General features: G+C 42.3%; 2 protein-coding genes across 4 annotated transcripts in view; one reads left to right on the top strand and one right to left on the bottom strand.

Annotated features, from left to right (window-relative positions):
- Positions 1-1,977: 1,977 nt before the first annotated feature.
- LOC306659933 (uncharacterized protein) lies at positions 1,978-7,474 on the bottom strand. The gene is made up of 2 exons (XM_079137923.1): positions 6,886-7,474; positions 1,978-4,902 (listed from the first exon to the last, which is right to left on the bottom strand). The coding sequence occupies exons 1-2, from the start codon at positions 7,423-7,425 to the stop codon at positions 4,894-4,896; spliced, it is 549 nt and encodes a 182-aa protein (XP_078994049.1). The 5' UTR covers positions 7,426-7,474; the 3' UTR covers positions 1,978-4,893.
- FHIP2A (FHF complex subunit HOOK interacting protein 2A) overlaps positions 7,195-18,165 on the top strand; it is a 38,164-nt gene continuing 27,193 nt past the window's right edge. For all 3 annotated transcript variants that reach the window (XM_079137917.1, XM_079137916.1, XM_079137915.1), the window contains exons 1-2: positions 7,195-7,522; positions 13,999-14,077. In XM_079137917.1, the coding sequence (XP_078994043.1) occupies positions 7,478-7,522; positions 13,999-14,077 (124 nt within the window). In that variant the 5' untranslated portion in view covers positions 7,195-7,477. The remainder of the gene's footprint in view (positions 7,523-13,998; positions 14,078-18,165) is intronic.

The raw sequence follows: 18,165 nt of genomic DNA, 5'->3' as shown, positions 1-18,165 counted from the left end.
CTTATTACTCACATTATTCAAATGTCCTAGATCTCTGCTTATTTTCTGAGCTTGATTATGTGAGAGGTAAATTAAACTCTTGAAGTACAATAGTTGATTTACTTATTTCTCCCTGTAGTTCTGCCAGTTGTTGCTTTACATATTTTGTCTATACCAATAAGTATATTTATGAGCACAAACCTTGTTTTCTTGATCTATGATTATTTTACCAGTATGTTGTTATCTTTCTTTATCCCTTGTGATATTTTTTCAATTCTATTTTGTCTGACACAATTGTTATCCTGTTACCCTATTTCTCTGATCTTTTCCTATTCATTTATTTCAGTATGTCTCTTCCCTTTTAAATGCATCTGTTTTAGAACATATAGTGCTATTTTTAAAATCCAATTTATTCATCTCTTAATTGGTGACTAAATCTATAACTATTATAACAGAAAAGCCTATTTTGTTTTCTATTTTTCATGCTTCCTTTCTAGTATCTTTTTTCTTCTTTCCTACATTCCACTGGATTAAGCAAATTCTTCTTGTACTGAATTTGAGTCATACTTTGCATTTTTATTTTTCTGGTGGTTACCCAGAATTAACCAGAATTTTCTGGTGGTTACATTTCATTCCCTAGCTTTCTTTTCTAACTATTAATTGTGGTTATGCAAATAAGTTTTGGTCAATTAAATGTAGGCAGAAGTGTGATACTTTCAGAAAGTATTTGTTATAGGAGAAAAAGTACTCTCTCTCTTCCTTGCTTCCTTCTGCTACTGCCTGCAATTGGTAACTAGACCTCCAGCACCTGCATGGGACCATGAAGTGCTCCTGAACATGGCAGCCCTGGGTGGTGGTGCCAGAAAGTCAAGAGCGTGGCTCCCGGAAGTCATCATCCTGCTCCTAACTGCCTACCAGGCAAACTTCTTTTACCTGAAAAAGAAATGCACTTCTTTAAGCCACAATAATATTGGACTTTTCTGCTTAGCTGGCCCTAACAGGTGCTGCTCATTTCCTAGTGCTGGGGGCGGGGGAGGTGGTACAGTCAATTTGTGGCACTGGGCCTCCCCTCTAAGCTTCTTCCAGTCCAGCTCTCAGACACAGATCTTCTTGAAAGGAGAGCTGGAGACAAAGACCTGACTGTAAGAAGTTCACTTCAGACCACAGGAGTGAGGAGGTGGGGAGGACAAGAGGGAAGACAAAGATGCCCGCTGCAGTCAGTAGGTTGGGGCCTCCTGAAATGGGTTCAGAGCACCTCTTGGAACTGCTTCTCAGAATTGCCCACCAGTAAGGCAGGACACTGGGCATTTGCCAACCACATTCCACCCCGCATTGGCTAAGAATTACCCCAATGGGGGCTAATTCCATCATACTTTCAGAATGAGCAGGCTCTCCTGGAGAATTTTCGGTGGCAGAAATTCTGTGAAGGTAGCGTGGGGTTGAGGTAAGATGCTGTCACCACGAGGTGAGTCTGAGCTTACCCAGAAATGCCCACTGCTGCTGCCATCAGGGAATGTGACACCGGACACCAGAGTTTTAATAGTTTTTATGTAATCTTCTGAGATCCACCAGCTTCCTTCTTGTCTCTGTGGCAACTGCAGAATTGCATCCAGAAGCTGAAACCGTGGACTGTGCTGATTCACCCTTGTTTAGCTTCTCAACTTCTGAAACCTCTCATCTGAGGGCTCATTTCAATGAATTTCTCTTCTATTTCCTAGTCCTACAATGCAGGGGGTCCTCAAGTTTGTATGTTTATAACCATTCTGTCTTTCTTTTTTCTTTGACTATACCAATAATTGAACTATCTTATTCTTGTAGTTCAATTGTTGACTTTTTTTTTTTGTACCTGAGTTTGAACCCAGGGGCGCTATACCACTGAGTCACAACCCCAGTCTTTATATATATATATATATATATTTTTTTTTTTTTTTTTTTTTTTTTTTTTTTTTTTTACTGTGAGACAGGCATCTTGCTAAGTTGCTTAGGGCCTTCCTAAATCATTGAGGCTGGCCTTGAACTTGGGATCCTCCTGTCTCAGTTTCCTGAGTCTCTGGGATTTACAGGCATGTGCAGGCTTTCAACTGTCATCTTTAAGAGATGATTCTCAAATCTTTATTAGCAGCCCAGATCTCTTTTCGCTCTTCAGACTTCCTATAATCCAAACTTCCTAATCCAAACTTATTACCTGAATGAATCCAGGAACTCCAGACAGCCCCAACTCATCCTGTATTCGTCCCTTATGTCTTCTGCAAAATCTGGTTGATCTTACCTCAACTTAGAAGTCTACCATCTTCTTCCTCCTCCTCCAGGTTAGTTACTCCTCCATGTTATACTCTATTGTCTGAACTTCTACAAAAGCATCAGTTTCCTGGTTCCAGTTTCTCTGCTTGCCAAACAAACTTGGGGTTATACCAGCATATGGCTTAGTCAATCGCTTTTTTTATAAGGTTTGTTATGAAAACTTCTGTCCTTCCTCCAAAACTCCCAACTTCCTGCTCCATAGAGGCCACCCCTTTCAACACTCAGAAGGCATTCTTATACCATCTACTTCCTTTTTAAACAAAAATGCTTAGGCTACTTTTTGATATTTCTGTTTTAAGCAGAGGAGGAGGATTTAGCTCTGCTTTGCACATTCCTCTCCACTGCATATCCATCTTTTCATCTTCCTGAGGCAATAGCAATTTTATAGCTTTAATTAGATCAGTATTCACTGTTTACAGGAGTTGTGCAAATGATACCTATGATTGTGCCATGGGTACCCTGATTACCTGTTCCTGCACAACTCTTTTTAACATTTTATTCTTCTTGGTGTTAATAATGATCTAGATTTGGGTTTTTCTTTTCTTGGTATCCATCCCTAATTCAACATCAAACTTTCCCCTTATCTGGAAAAATCTGCTCAGACACATTAGATATTCCATTTACCAGTTTTGTCTTCGGGAAACCTCTCCTGGAGCCCTGCTACCCGCTCTCACCTGGACTAGCTGGGGCCCTCCCCCTTGGTTTACTCCCTGAGGTGTTTTGCAGCATATCTCCCAGTGGTTTACCTGAAAGGGTTCAAGGCAGGAAAAACTTCCAACATCTTGCACATCTGAAATAAATTATTTTATTCTCACACTTGATTAACATTGTCTTAGCATAGAATTGTAGGTTAGATATTTTACCCCAGAATTTTGAAGCCCTTGCCCCAAGGCCTTCTCACTTTCCAAGTTGCTGCTGAAAATTGATATGCCACTGTAATTCTTGATTCTTTGTATACACTTGTTTTTGTTTTCTCTCATTGGAAGTATCATCTTTCTTTGAACCTAGTGTTCTGAAGTTTTACAATAATGTCCATTAGAGTGAGTTTGTTTTCATTCATTGTTCTGTTATTTAACGGACCCTCTTAATATGGAAACTCATGTCTTTCAAATTCATACAATTTTAATGATTTCTTACATTGTCTTCCTGTATTCTCTCCCATTATTTGGATATTGGACACACTGGAGAGGCCCTATAATTTTAAAATGGCTTTTCCTCCACTGTTCTTATCTACATCACTTTTACGTTAGACTTTGGGAAACACTGTTTATTTTCTTCTGTTTTATATTATTTTTTCTTTTCTTTTTTTTGGTACAGGGGATTGAACCCAGGGGTGCTTAAAAACTGAGCCACATCCCCAGCCCTTTTTGCTTTTTACTTTGAGACATGATTTCATTAAGTTACTTAGGGCCTAACTAAATTGCTGAGACTGGCCTCTAACTTGTGATCCTGTGCCTCATCCTCCTGAGTCACTGGGATTACAGGCGTGCGCCACCATGCCCAGCTTATTATCATAGTCTTGATGTCTAAGAGTTACTTTTTTGTTCTCTACATGCTGCTTTTTAGAAATATCACACCATTCTTGTTTTATGACTGCAATATCTTCTTTTATCTCTTTGAGAATGTCATTGGTAGTGCTGTTGTTTTTTTCTAAATTTTATTCCCCACCTCTTCCTAACAGATTAATGAAAGCAGCTGTGTTTCTTCCAAATTCCATCCCCCTCTGTCCTGTTGGTTTCTTGTGGTCTCTGTCATCAATATTATAAAGACTTCCTCAAATTTTTGATGACCCCAGGGTATGGGATCCTATTTAGGAGGAGTGCATTATAAAGCTGATTAGAATCTGTGTGGATGGAGCATTGTTGCAGATTCCCTCCGTAGTTTTAGGTCTTTTCTCTAGCTCAGATTCTCCAGAGACCTTTCGTATCTTCTATGTGGAGGGATCAAGAGGAGGAAGAGGGTTGGGGACATATTTCTCAACATTCACAATGTTTACTTTCACTTTATCACCTTCTCCATATGCAACTTCTGATTGTCTCCAGAGCAAGTGTCTGATCATATGCCACGATAGGAAAGGGGTAGTAGGGCAGTCTGCTAATCTTGTAGAGTAGGGTGGTGTATAATTTCAAACAAATTTTCAATCCATCCTGCTAGTGTTGGTCCCACTTTTACCTCTGCTTTCAGAGGTACTGAATGCCACCAAAACCTGAGCCATTAGAGATTGTGACCATGTCCATACATTACTTTGGTTCCTGGCTTTCTGTATTGTTGTCTTAGGATTCAGCTTTGTTCAGACACATCAGTTGATCCCTTTACAGCTAGTCTCCAGTTCTCGAAATTCTGTTGCTGTTATCTTCTCTCCCAATTTATTTGTTCTTTGGGGTTTATCCTTTGAAAAATTTCTTTATTGTCATTTTAGTGAAGCTTGGGGGAGGGAACGTTGCTAAACGTTCGCCCCCACCCATATATTTAACCAGAAGTCTGCTAAACATTAGAAGCAGGTATCATCTAATTGTGTTCATCTCTTTTCTCAACTCCACCCCAATTGGGCTTCAGTTTTGGGGGTTTTGTCTTCGCTGGTTAAACTTCATTTTAGAAAAGAATTTCATAAATTCATTCACCCTGCAGGATAATAAATGATACAGTTTAATGGGTTCTCTCTCTCTCAATAGTATTTTAACAGGGACTAAACTTCTCATTTGGCTTATGCTAAAGGAATAAAAGATAAAGTTGTAATTAAGGAATTTCAGAAAGCCAAACTTAAGTGTTTTGGAGGCTAAGGGAAACCTTTCTGTTTTCTGGAATCACACTGGGTTGAAGTAGGTCTGAATGCACCCTGGAAAGGGGCTAATGATGATGTTAGTGTCACTGCAGGCACTGCAGGATGAGAATAAAAAATAGGAATATCTGCTCGGTGACAATTCTAGTACAACTTGTATGTCTTGGAAATTAGATATTAAGCAGGTGAATCATTACCCTAAGTATTGACATTAATATAGACATGTATGCATATAAATCGGTCTATATAATACATACATATTACACTTATAACAAGAATGCAATGGTGGGCATCAAATGGGAACAACTCTGAGCCTCTTAAACAGACCTCTCCATGCAATTTGTGGTTGCAAAGAATTATGAAAATACAAAATGCCATATAAATGCGTGACAATTAGGCCAGGAAAATAATTATGGTTAATAATATGACTAACCATCTTAAACTTTGTGAATAATAATAATAATAATAATAAAAAACACAATGTGCTCTTAGTTGAAGCAGGAACAAGGAGCCAGAATTGGGGAAGGAAAACAATTCAGTATTTAGCAAACAACAGAGGAAGCCTTTCAGGATTCTGGGGGATTCGCTACAGAAATTTTAGGTCAGATTTACCTGCCCTTGGGTGAAGAAGGGGTGTCACAACAAAAGCAGGGGGAAAGAAGACAAGACTAGATCTCTTCCTTAAATCTTGATTTTAGGTTCAATGATTTTGCTAATTACTTTTTTTTTTTTTTTTTTTTTGGGTGCTGGGGATCAAACCCAGGGCCTTGTGCTTACAAGGCAAGCATTCTACCCACTGAGCTCTCTCCCCAGCCCCTAATTACTCTTACTAACAATAACTAAAGTCGTGCATCTCTTACTATGGACTGGGTACTACTGAAGTGATTTATATTCATTAACTTCCACAATGAGGTCGGTGCGATTCTCCCCTTCCTGCAGATGAGAAAACAAAGCAGAAACTTGCCCCAGGTGAGTGACAGCTGGGATTTAAACAGGCTACCCAGCTCCACAGCCTGGCCCCTTAACCCTCCTCCATATGGCTGAGACTTTTCTGCTCTTTCTCAACTGTAAATACATATTTTCATCAGTGGTTGTGCAAAATTTACTCCACCCTTATCAAGAACTTGTTGTTTCTTTTGGTAAAACACCAAAACCAGCATAAAGCAAACACAAAGCTCTCCAGGATATGGGCGTTTTCGTAAATTGTATCAACACAACCTAAAATTTTCCAGCCTGGACTGTTTCTTCAAAGCTTGACTAACAGACTGTGGCACAGAATTTTGAGAAGCCGCCACCTAAATGCTTACATTGTAGCTTCCATTATCAGTCCTAGGCAGTTCCTAGAATCCTTGCTGATTCTTTTCCTCACTAATGTTTTCCAGTATCATCTAACAAATGAACCGAAAGTGCTATACTGAATTGTTGCATCTAACTAACAATCATGTTTGCCCCGCTCGGTGGTGCACACCTGTAATGCCAGCAACTGGGGAGACTGCGATAGGATTCCAAGTTTGAGGCTAGACTGGGCTATTTAGTAAGACGTTGTCTCGAAATATAAAATTTTAAAATGACCGGGATGTAGTTCAGTAGGTAAAGCGCCTGTAGCTTCAATTCCCACTACAAATAATAACAATAACAATAATAAAAAAATATATTTATTTAACTGAACCATCCTACCGCTTGTCCACTTGGGACTTCCTGTTTTACTGATGAATAATAAGGATGGCTACAGTTAGCAAAGCCATTTCACCTGCATCACTTGGTTTGTTCACATTCTCAGCCTTTGACCCTCCTGTCCGTTGGGCTTCCGGACGGTGTGTTCTTACCAGGCTTCCAAATCTGTCCCAGAAGACAAACCTCTGAACACTGTACAAACGGGAATGGCCTCGCTGCCCTACACAGTCGGCATTGCACTTCCACCAGAGAAACAAAACCGAAGGCCGCCGCCGAGCAGAGACAAGCGCGCGGGCTGCGGGCGCGCCCAGCCCGCGGAGGGCGGCGGCTGCCGGGCCCGCGCCCGCCCCCGTGGCGTCCGGCGCCCCGCCGCAGGGCCGGCCTGGCCGGGGCCTCCCCGGGCCGCGGCGGCGCCCCCTGCAGGCGGCGGCGGGCAGAGCGGGCGGAAGGAACCCGAGCCGGGCTGCCACCGTGTCCGAGCCGCCGCCGCCGCCGCCGCCGCAGATCCGCGGGGCCCGCGTCCGCGCCCAACGCCCCCCGAGCCGCCCGCCGCGCCCCCGCGCCGCCGCAGCCGCCCGCACACCGAAGCGGCGGGGTTGGGCCCGCCGCGGCCTCTGCTCCTGCTCGCCGCCCGCACCGGCCTTCACTCTGGAGCGGCCCCGGCAGCCGCAGCAGGGGCGGCGGCGGCGCATCGAGGAGCTCTCCAGGTCGTCCCGGGAGAGGCTGCTGCAGTCCCGGGACAGGATGTTCTCCAAGTTCACCTCCATCCTGCAGCACGCCGTGGAGGCGGTAAGGCCCGGCCGCGGCGCGCGGCAGCCCGGACCGCGGCGGCCTACGCTCCCCGCCCGCCCGGCTCGGCGCGCGGCGCGGCCCGCGGAGAGGAGGCCCGGGGCGCCGCGGGCGCCGGGCCTCGGGCGGCCTCTCTGCGCGCCCCGGGCCGGCGGGGACCCCTGCCCGCCGCAGAGCGCAGACCCGCCGCGCCGGGCTTGGCGGGCGCCTCCTCCCGCCGGTGGGACCGGGGGAGTCGGGCGGCACCTGCGGCCGGGAGGCTCCGGGCGCCCCGACCGTTAACCCCCCGGGAAAGGGGGCCAGCGCTGAGCAGGACAAAAGAAAGGACCGGACGCGGCGGGGCTGGGTTTGGTCTTGTTTTGCCGTTTGCGGGGTGCAGGGTGGGAAGGGAGCGGTGTGGTCTGGCCGTGGGGACCCTGGCGAGGAAGCGGCTGGCCAGACCCAGTTTCGTAACCGTGCTGGCCGTGGCCGGCCCAGGCCCGGCGGCCCAGCGCAGCTGCACCTTATTGATTGATCTGCAATGGGCTTTGGCAAGGTCCAGTCGAGCTCGCCTTCCACTGCGCCCAGGCTCACCCAGCAGAGACCATCTGTTTCCTTTCTTGTCTAATGCGCTTCCTGGACACTCTGCGTCTATCCTGCAATTGTGCCCTCCTCCGAGGAGTCAGGCGCCAGCATAGAGGGACAGTTTTCCTATATCCTAAAAGACTAATCAACCAGAAGAAACCCAAGAGAACAGCTTGCCACTGTTTTAGTAATAAAAGGGCCAATTGCTTTGCTTTAGTTGTTTACTTTATTCTGGGAGAATTTCTCTTATTGAATAATGCATTCTGTGAGGTAACAATTACCTCACCCATTTAAAAAAAAAAATGGCTTTGTCTTTTGATGTTCAGGTTATGTGATGCAGCTCTTTAAAATGCACACGACTTTTAAAAACTAAAAAAAAATCAAATACAAATGATTTTTATGGTAACAAAAAGTGGAGTTTAATTAGTTCTAAGACAAGCTCTTGGGGAAAGATCAGATCAAGAAAGGCAGGTGTCATGGGTGAAGAGCAATGCTACCCAGAAGGGACAGGACAGTTGGACACTTTGGGCACAACTTTTAGTTTTACTTCCTTAGACAGAGTTGTGTGAAAGATTTTAAAATTTATAAGGAAAGTGATAGATTTTGAGGATTTTTTAAAATGATCTTTTAAATTTTTACAGACTGCATTTTGATTCATTGTACACAAATGGGGTACATCTTTTTGTTTCTATGGTTGTGCGCCATGTAAATTCATACCATTTGAGTAACTGTACGTGTGCATAGGGTAATGACATCTGTCTCAGGCCACCATTTTTCATACCTGCTCCTCCCTCTCATTTTCCTCTACACATCCAAAGTTCCTCCATTAACTTTTGACACTGAATGGAACTAAATATTGAGGTATTTGGGAATAAAATTTATTCCATGATTTTTTATCCTTTCCTTATCAGGCTATTTACAGAAATAAGCGCATAGAAAGAGGGCTTTCCAACCCTTGCAGTAAACATTCATTTTTGTCCCGAGGCCTGTGTTCTCTGTCCTCATAATCTTTTTATGATTGTATATATTATCATCTACCAAATTATCCACATAAATTATGTGAGTCTGGTTCTTTAACACTTACTTCTCGCTTTGCTAAGGTTACTGAGGAAAAGTTAGAGTGGCTTATGTTCCCCTGCCCCTCCAAAGTAAGGCATCAGCTTGGAAATGTGATGTTTCATTTGCCCTGTGCTAGTGTTTCCAGCTGTGATACCATCCACCCAGTTTACTTCCAGAGGAGATACAGCTTGTTAAAATGTTTTGTTGTATCTTTTTTTCCCCCCCTTTTAACTTTCTCCTGGGAACGAACCCATATGTCATGATAGATAAGCCATCTCATGGAATTTGAAAAATGTTTTTTTCATAAACCAAGAGGGGTTTCTAGTGAATCACCTCCATGTATTTTCTGCTTGATATTTTCCTCTCTAAAACTAATCTTATCATCCGTCAGTTCATTAGCTTTCCTCTGTACTCCTTTTAATTTCTGATGCAATATTCCAGTTAATGTAATTACCAGGGTTGTGTGGAGGTGGCAGGTAACCCTATACCTGGAGGCCTATGTGACCTTTTTTTCAGTTGTCATTGTATGAGTCGAGGCAATAGTGCCTTGTCGGTCATTTGTATTGTCACTTTCTAAGTTTTCATACTCAGTTTGATCAAGGCTGTGCAGATGCATATTCATGTGAGGGTAGGTGAAGAGTTTCCCTTCTTGTTTAATTCATGGTTTTTCCTCACTTCCTGTTAACTTCTTACTTTATAGGAAAACTATAAAGAAGATATTTTCAAAAATTAGTGTTTGAAAATGTGTTACTAAGCTGATAGACTGCATTTGGAGTGTAGGAGAGAAATTCATACCTTGCTCAAAAACAAGAACTGTAATGTGATTCTTGTCTCCCTTCTCAGAAAGAACATTCTTCCCTCAGTTTAGAAATGATTGGCTGGGGAGAGTCTTATGAAATGGACATGTTCTGTTGGTTGCCACATGTCTCAGTCTGAAGTTAGGCCTCTGGTGTAGTTAGTTCCCAGGTTGATAGTTTTAGCACAACATTTCCAAAGGATAAAAAGACACACTCTCCATTCAGTACAATTTAGTCTTTGTTGGGGGGCCTGGTCCTAGCTAGGTAATATGCCAGGGGCAAGTTCCTCTTAAATTCCTAGGAGTTCCACCTTCCAGGACAGATTTATTCCAGAGAGGATGAAGGACAACGTCAGGGAAGAATGTTTTATCTGTTTTAAGGAATTCAATGGAGGTCATCCTTCAGCATTCAGATGCAGTGTTTTCAAATTATAGATGATAATTACATGGATGATAAATACAGATGATCATTTTGGGGATTAGCAGCTCTATAAAAATCTACTCTGTGCTAAGAATTAAACCTCAAATCAAACACATAATGTTTTCTCTTTCAGTGTTGGGGTTCAAAGTCAAGGTCTTAAGCATACTAGGCAAGTGATCTACCAGCGAGCTATATCCCCAGCCACATGTAGTGTTTTCTAGTTGTATTCTTGCCCAACAAATGACCTCTGACCTCAGTCCTTTCTCATTCAGCGAATATTTTATGAGCCTCCATGAAAGCGTGACACAGTGCTGGGGAAACCAGGTGTATGTCACAGTGGTTATAGTCTGATTTGGGAAACCAAACAAATACACAAATGAAGTCTTAGTATAAGGAATGCACAAGAATGTGACCTAATCCCTAGAGCCATCCTCGCCTCTGTCCCATACTTCTGTACTTGGACAAGTTACAAAGTCATTGTACATTTCAGTTTCCTTGTTATAAAATGGAAAGAATTAGATCCATTTTGTAGAATTGTTGAAAAGATTAAAATGAGACACACAGGAAGTTACTAGTGCAGTGCCTGGCAACTAGTAAGTGCTCAATAAATTCTGACCATCATTATTATTATTTGGATTTGTTTGGTCAGGCCAGTTAGGTCTATAGAAGGAAAGGAACAAGCACTTTGGAGCAGTTGGAGAAGGTCTGGAGGACTGAGACTTGCTAGATTATGGAGAAGACAGGGAAGGTTATTAAGAAAGCAGGGGGAGGAAGACACATTTTAAAAGATCTGGGAGTGGAATGAGTATGATTTGCGACAGTGAAAGCAAAGGTGGCCTTTGAATACCAATTGCATCTGAATTATCAGTGGAGAAAGTCCAGGCTTCTATTTAAAAGCTGTCTCCCAGGACAAGGCAGTTAGCTGGATTTGGGTCTTTCTAGGAGTCTGAGCAGAAATGGGAGTTTACTACGAGATCGAAGACTATGTAGTGTGTGTAAACTTTGTAACGATGCCCAGCACGTGACTACTCATCAAACGGTGGCGGCTGCTGTGCCATTCAGTGTTATTGAACACTTACTCTGTGCTGTTGCTGAGCTGGAAACCAGAGGTCGAAGGATGAAAATAATGACACCATCCCAACCTTGAGGGGCGTACAGTCCCGGGGAGGAGATGGCTAATTAGCAGTGGAAGGTGGGATGGGACTGGGAGAGAGCATCAGGGTGGTGGAGGTACCTACATGCCGAAGGGAGAGGCTTCCCGGAGGACGTAGTCCAGTTAGGTGTTCATGGCCATCTTGGGTTCAGATAGTAAGTGCATGAATTTTTAAAAATTTAATCTCTGTATGTCGAAAAGTTAAATTAGAATATCCTGGGCTGATTCACACACATTTCTTTCTCTTTTAAAATCTAGAGCAGATTTTTCTTTTCTTTTATCATGGGATTGAACTTAGGGCCTCAGGCATACTAAATAAGCCCTCTACCAACCGAGCCACATCCCCAGCCTCAGAGTGTGAACATTTTAATGCAATGATAAAACAAGCAATTTTCATAGACTCATGTTTGAGTAAGGTTGTTAGTAATCTCAGTAATTAACAATTTAGAACTGTTTGGCTCGCTACCCACGGGGAGACGGGTGTTCAGGATGTAACTGAACACCATCCTGCTTTGAGTTTGACTGTATCCTGCAGCAGAGATCTTAACACAAATCCAGTAAGACCTCGTGGTCTCGTGACTTACGGTTAAGTCCCACTGGTGAAATGACCTGGGGAAAGGATGCTGTAATTCCATAGAGTCCTAAGAGGTTTCCTTGGAAAAATTTAGCACATCACCACATTTACACTTAAAAAAACTAAGCTGAATGGGGTGGTGCATACCTGTAATCCCTAGGGGAGGCTGGCAAGTTCAAGGTCAGCCTCAGCAAATTATCAAGGCCCTAAGCAATTTAGGGAGACCCTGTCTCAAAATTTTAAAAATTAAAAAGCAAACAAAGAAAATGGGCTGGGATGTGGCTCAGTGGGTAAGCACTCCTGCTGTCAAAACAAAACAAAACAAAAAAACAAAACCTACATGCAGGTCTTGAAACAGTGAATTCCCGTTGCTTGCTCTGCTTGTTTATACTTCTAACAATAGAATGGTGGTCTGGAAAAGCTAGATCCAAAAAGCTAGGGAGATGTTCTATATTTTGAAGAGGATCGTGAAAGCGAGTAGTCCATTAAAAGAATTTTTCCTTTTAATCTGCAAGTTTCAGAAAGATGATTCCATTTTCACAGTTTTTTTTTCTCAATTTCCCATAAGCGCTCTCCCTCCCTGTTCCCCTTGAAGTGCGGTACTCCCACAGGTTTTAACTCCTTTCTGAAAGTCTTTTTACAAAGATTTCACCGCATTCTAGGGAGGAATGAGGTGAACATTTACAGTCTCTTAACCCAGTTCTGCTCAGTGCGGAAGAGCTAGCATTGATGATTACTGAGCATTTTTCATATCTTTTTTTTTTTCGTTTTCTCTTCTGGATTGAAATACCTAAGATGTCCTTGACCAATAATTATAGTTTGCACAGTAGTTTAGAAATTGCTTTGAAAGGGTTGTCAGCTTTGAGGTCGCTGCTGAGGGCACCAAGAAGTCAAAGTGGGACAAGCAGGAGTACAGAGTCCCCTAAGTCCCCTAGTCATCTGGGTGGAGGAAGCATGTGGAAGTGGAGGGTCCCTCTGCTGTCCTGCAGCTTCCAGAGTAGAAGCCTGCTTGTTCTTAACCAAGTTGCATGGACTCTGAACTTCTGACGGGAACTGACCGCAGTAGTCTGGGCGAGCGCTCCCTCTCCCTCTGTCCAAGGAAAGAGGTTGGGGAAGGTGTGCACATCTGCACGCTTGTCCATTCACAGCCCGATGACTGAGGGATATAATTTTGATCTAAAAAAAACTTCTGAAGTGAATTTCAAAGCTTAAAATGTAAAACATCTTTGACTTTGTGGAATTTAAATTGGTAGCATCTTGTTCGTGTAGTTATTTTGCTAAAAATATGCATTGCTTAATCCAGGCTTAAACAAAAAGATTTGCATTGGTATGTCACCGAAAGTAGGGAACAGTTTAATCTGATTATGACATTGATTTTGCTGTGTGTTTCAATAGTGGTGATGTGTAACAATTGCATAGCAGCTTTTTACCATTGGGTATTTCAAAGTCCTAGGTGCAAAGATCTCTGATTATCAGTAGTTTCATTTTACTGACCCCTCAGTACAGAATATTGGTGTATTTTGGTTTAACGTATTACTTTTGAAGCCACAAATGTATGGGGAAGGAGGGAAAGCAAAATAATATGGCTTAATAATGTTAATAAATATGACGTTCTTCTTTCTTTTTTTATTTTTTATTTATTTATTTTTTTGATGGTGCTGGGGATTGAACCCGGGACCTTGTGCTTGCGAGGCAAGCACTCTACCAACTGAGCTATATCCCCACGTTCTTCTTTCTTAATAAATCATTTTTAATTTCTTGGATTCATCTAATTTTGTTTCTTTGACATCTGAGTCAATTTAAAGCTCAACCCTATTTAAGCTGCGTTTGCATAACACATAGAGTTATACTTTATGGGAAACTTTCAATGCCATGTTCATAATTGTTTGGTCTCTTTGTGTTTGTATAGCTTGCTCCTTCTCTTCCTTTACAAGAAGATTTTGTTTATCACTGGAAGGCAATTACCCATTACTACATAGAGACTTCGGGTAAGGAATGATGCTGATATTAATTAAACAAAATTTATGAAATACTAAAATATATTTCTCAATAAAATTTCAACATTTGTTTAACTTTAAACAATTTTACCTTTACTTCATCTTTTATCTTCATTCACTTTAAAATACCTTTTCGTGGATCTACTATGTGTCAGGCATTGCTGTAGGTACTGGGGGATAGAGTAATCAGACAGACAACAACCCTGTCCTGATAGGGCCCGTGGATTGATTGGCAGGGAGGCAAACAGTAATGGACAAATTCATAGCATTCTAGATGGTATTAAAGGGAGAATGAGGCCAGACATGGGGTTAGAAGTATGTGTCTGGGGTAACAATGGGCAGTTTTCTATTTTAGGTTAGAGAAAGCTGTAACATCCAAAGTGATCTGAGCTTTAATCTAAAGGAGTGAGAAACCGAGCCAGCTGGATAGCTGGGGGAGTATCCCAGGCAGAGGACTAAGTTCACAAACCCTGGGGCTGGAGCAGGCTGCCTGCTTGGCAGATCCCAATCACTTTGGCCTGTGAGAAAGATTAGATGAAGGGACAATGGGGTACAGCTGGTGGAAGGGTCAGGGATGGATTGTCCAAGCAAGAGATCATGGTGGCTTAGACTGGGTGGAGGCAGTAAGAACTGGTTGTTTTCTGAATGCATTTTGAAAGAAGGTTGGTTGGTGGATACTGGGTATGAGGATGTAAGAGTCAGAGGTAACTGAAGTTTTGGGCCTAAACAGTTGGAAAATTTGAGGTGCCACTTACTGAGAATAGGAGCTCTATAGGAGGAGCAGGTTTGGAGGAGCACTCTGCCTGTTAAGTTTGAGATGCCCCTCACATACCCAGTTGAATGTATCAAGTAGACAATTTCCAACAGGAATCTAGGCTTCAAAGTGGAGGTCTAAACCAGAGATAGGAAATTGAGTCATCAGTATGTCAGTAGGATTTACAGCCACGTGAGCAGATAATCTAGGGAGGAAGGAGAGATGAAAGAGAAGGTATTCAGAGACACCTTCGGGCTCAGTGTTTGAAAAGGAGGACAACAGCAAAGCAAACTGCTTTTCTCAGCGAGGTAGAAGACAGCCATGAGAGCAGGGTACGCTCAAAGAAGAGGAGTCATTCTGTCACATGACGCTGATGGCAGGCTAATGAAGACGAAAAGTGGATCACTGGATTTAGCCACATGGAGTCCTTTAGTGTTCTTGATAAAATCCATTTTCATAGCAGCTAGGAAAGAGAAGTCCTGGGTGGACTAAGTGTAGGAGAAAATGGGTGGAAAACCCGCTTTCTCAAGGTGTGTTAACATAAAGTGAGAGAGAGATTGGAGCAAAAGAGGGTTTTATGTTTGTGGGGTTTTTTGTTTTATTTTGTTTTGTTTTGTTTTCCCCCCTTGGCACCAGGGATTGAACTCAGGGGCACTTACCACTGAGCCACATCCCCAGCCCTATTTTGTATTTTATTTGGAGACAGGGTCTCACTGAGTTGCTTAGTGCCTCACTTTTGATGAGGCTGACTTCGAACTCTTGATCCTCCTGCCTTAGCCTCCCGAGCCCCTGGGATTACCAGTGTGCGCTGCCACTGTACCTGGTGGGCTTTATGTTTTTATAAGGATGTAAGATGTTGCAGTGTTGCACTTTTGGCAACATTCTAGTAGAGGACAAGGTGGGTGCAAGAGCCAGATGAGGTGGTTTCTGAGCAGTACCTTGAGTCAGCAAGAGGGTGGAATATAGCGTGCTGATGGATGCTCAGCCTTCAGCAGGCACTGGCTGGTTCCTGCCAAAACCAGGGAGGAAGCAGAACTAGGACCAGTGTAGCACGTGGGTAGGTTGGATAGGGAGTCTGCAAGTTACCTTCTGGTCACTTCCATTTTCGCACTGAATAGGAAGAATGGAGAATCAGTATGGGGAATGTGAATAAACTTGGTCAAGGATTGGCAGGCTTTTTGTAAAGGGCCAGAGAGCGAATACTTGAGGGTTTGTCAGCTATCCAGTCTCCTTTGCAAGAGTTCAGCTCTGCTGTCACAGTGCAAAAGCAGCTATCAGTACAGTGGAAAAGAAGGAGCATCCCTGTGTTACAGCACAACTTCATATTTATGCAATTAGTAAAAATTTGACATATACCTTTAAATGTAAAATTCAGTTTTTAACTCATTTGATGTTTAGCAAACAGATCTATAGGAGTGTTTTTTTGAGATCTGCCTTTTCAAATGACTCTTCTTAGCCCTTGTGATTTTTTTCCCCCTTCTCCAGGACTTTAAGGAAATGCACAGGTTCTTGCTTTAAAGGTTTTTTTCCCCATCTAATAGCAGAAATAAGTGTGTATATAACAGTAAGGGACAAATAACAAGCCTGAGGCAAAAAGACTGCCAGGTACACAAAGAGAATGAGGGAGGAAGGAAGAAAGAGAAGCAGGCAGCTGACCGGGCTGGACCGTAAAGGATGAGTGGAGTTGGTGAGGTGTCCAGGAGAGCGAAGGCATTTCGAGTCGAGGGGTTAACACGTGCAGAGGAACAGGGACATTGATAGTTTAGATGGCAGAAACTAGATCTCATCTTCCTGAGAGCTAGGATTTTAATACTGTCAAGTTAAATTTAGTTAATTTATTTCTTTTTTTAAAAGTTTATTTTTATGGTAAACAAATGGGATACATCATGTTTCTCTGTACGTGAAGTAGAGGCGTACCATTTGCGTAATCATACATTTACATAGGGTAATCGTGTTTGATTCATTCTGTTATTTTTTCCTTCCCCCCCACCCCTTCCACCCTTTTCCCTCTAATACAGTCCCTCCTTCCTCCATTCTTGCCCTGTTCCCATCCCCCATTATGTGTCATCATTCACTTATCAGTGAGATCATTCGTCCTTTGTTTTTTTGAGATTGGCTTATCTCACTTAGCATGATATTCTCCAATTTCATCCATTTGCCTGCAAATACCATAATTTTATTATTCTTTATGGCTAAGTAATATTCCATTGTATATATATACCACAGTTTCTTTATCCATTCATCAATTGAAGGGCATCTAGGTTGGTTCCACAGTCTGGCTATTGTGAATTGAGCAGCTATGAACTTTGATGTGGCTGTATCTCTGTAGTATGCTGATTTTAAGTCCTTTGGGTATAGACCAAGGAGTGGGATAGCTGGGTCAAATGGTGGTTCCATTCCAAGTTTTCTAAGGAATCTCCACAGTGCTTTCCAGAGTGGCTGCACTAATTTGCAACCCCACCAGCAATGTATGAGTGTACCTTTTTCCCCACATCCTGGCCAACACCTGTTGTTGCTCGTATTCTTGATAATCACCATTCTAATTGGGGTGAGATGGAATCTGAGCTGAGGGTAGTTTTGATTTGCATTTCTCTTATTACGAAAAAGTTTTTCTGGTCACTTTCCCCCCGTAAGTAACTATAATCAAATCATGCTTCAACATTCATTCTTTCCTGGAGTATTTGTATACTCATACTATATATTTACAGGGAAAAACATTTTTAAAAAGCAAATTAGAAGGAAACTTACAAATTATCTTACATTAGCATGAGGCTGCTCATTTTAGAAAAATACAGAATTGGACCTAATCAGTTAATATTTCTTGGATTTTTACTATATGCTAAGGCACTGGACTTGACATATGTTATTTCACTGAAAATGTACAAATAATGTTGCATTTTAGTTCCATTTTGCAGATGGAACTTGGTGACTGAGGCATAAATAATCTTTTCCAAGTCATCCAGCTAAAAGTAACAGCCAAGATTTGAATCCAAGTGCTTTTCACAGTTGCCCCACACCATATCAAATTATACACATGTATTCTCCTGAGAATGGAGGGTAACCCTTCTCCTTCCACCATTTTCTCCATCCAGCTTAGTATTATGGTTTACCTGTGTTTACATACCAATGTGTATTTAGGTATGCAGCAACATATCGATACATAGCTTACCAGGGTTGTGTTGCACAAACTGTAGAAGGAATAAGTAAATGACAATGCAGGCATAAGTAAGAGCTTGTCATTTCCTAATATATTTCATATTTAAATGTTCTAAAAAGCTTTGTATTTTACTAAGAATAAATTTAATTCTTATGCAATATGGAACGG

This window comes from Sciurus vulgaris (assembly GCF_902686455.1).
Source record: "Sciurus vulgaris genome assembly, chromosome: 4".
Classification (NCBI taxonomy): Eukaryota; Metazoa; Chordata; class Mammalia; order Rodentia; family Sciuridae; genus Sciurus; species Sciurus vulgaris.
Note: the sequence above shows the minus strand (reverse complement) of the source record. Positions and strands in the feature narration are given on the sequence as shown.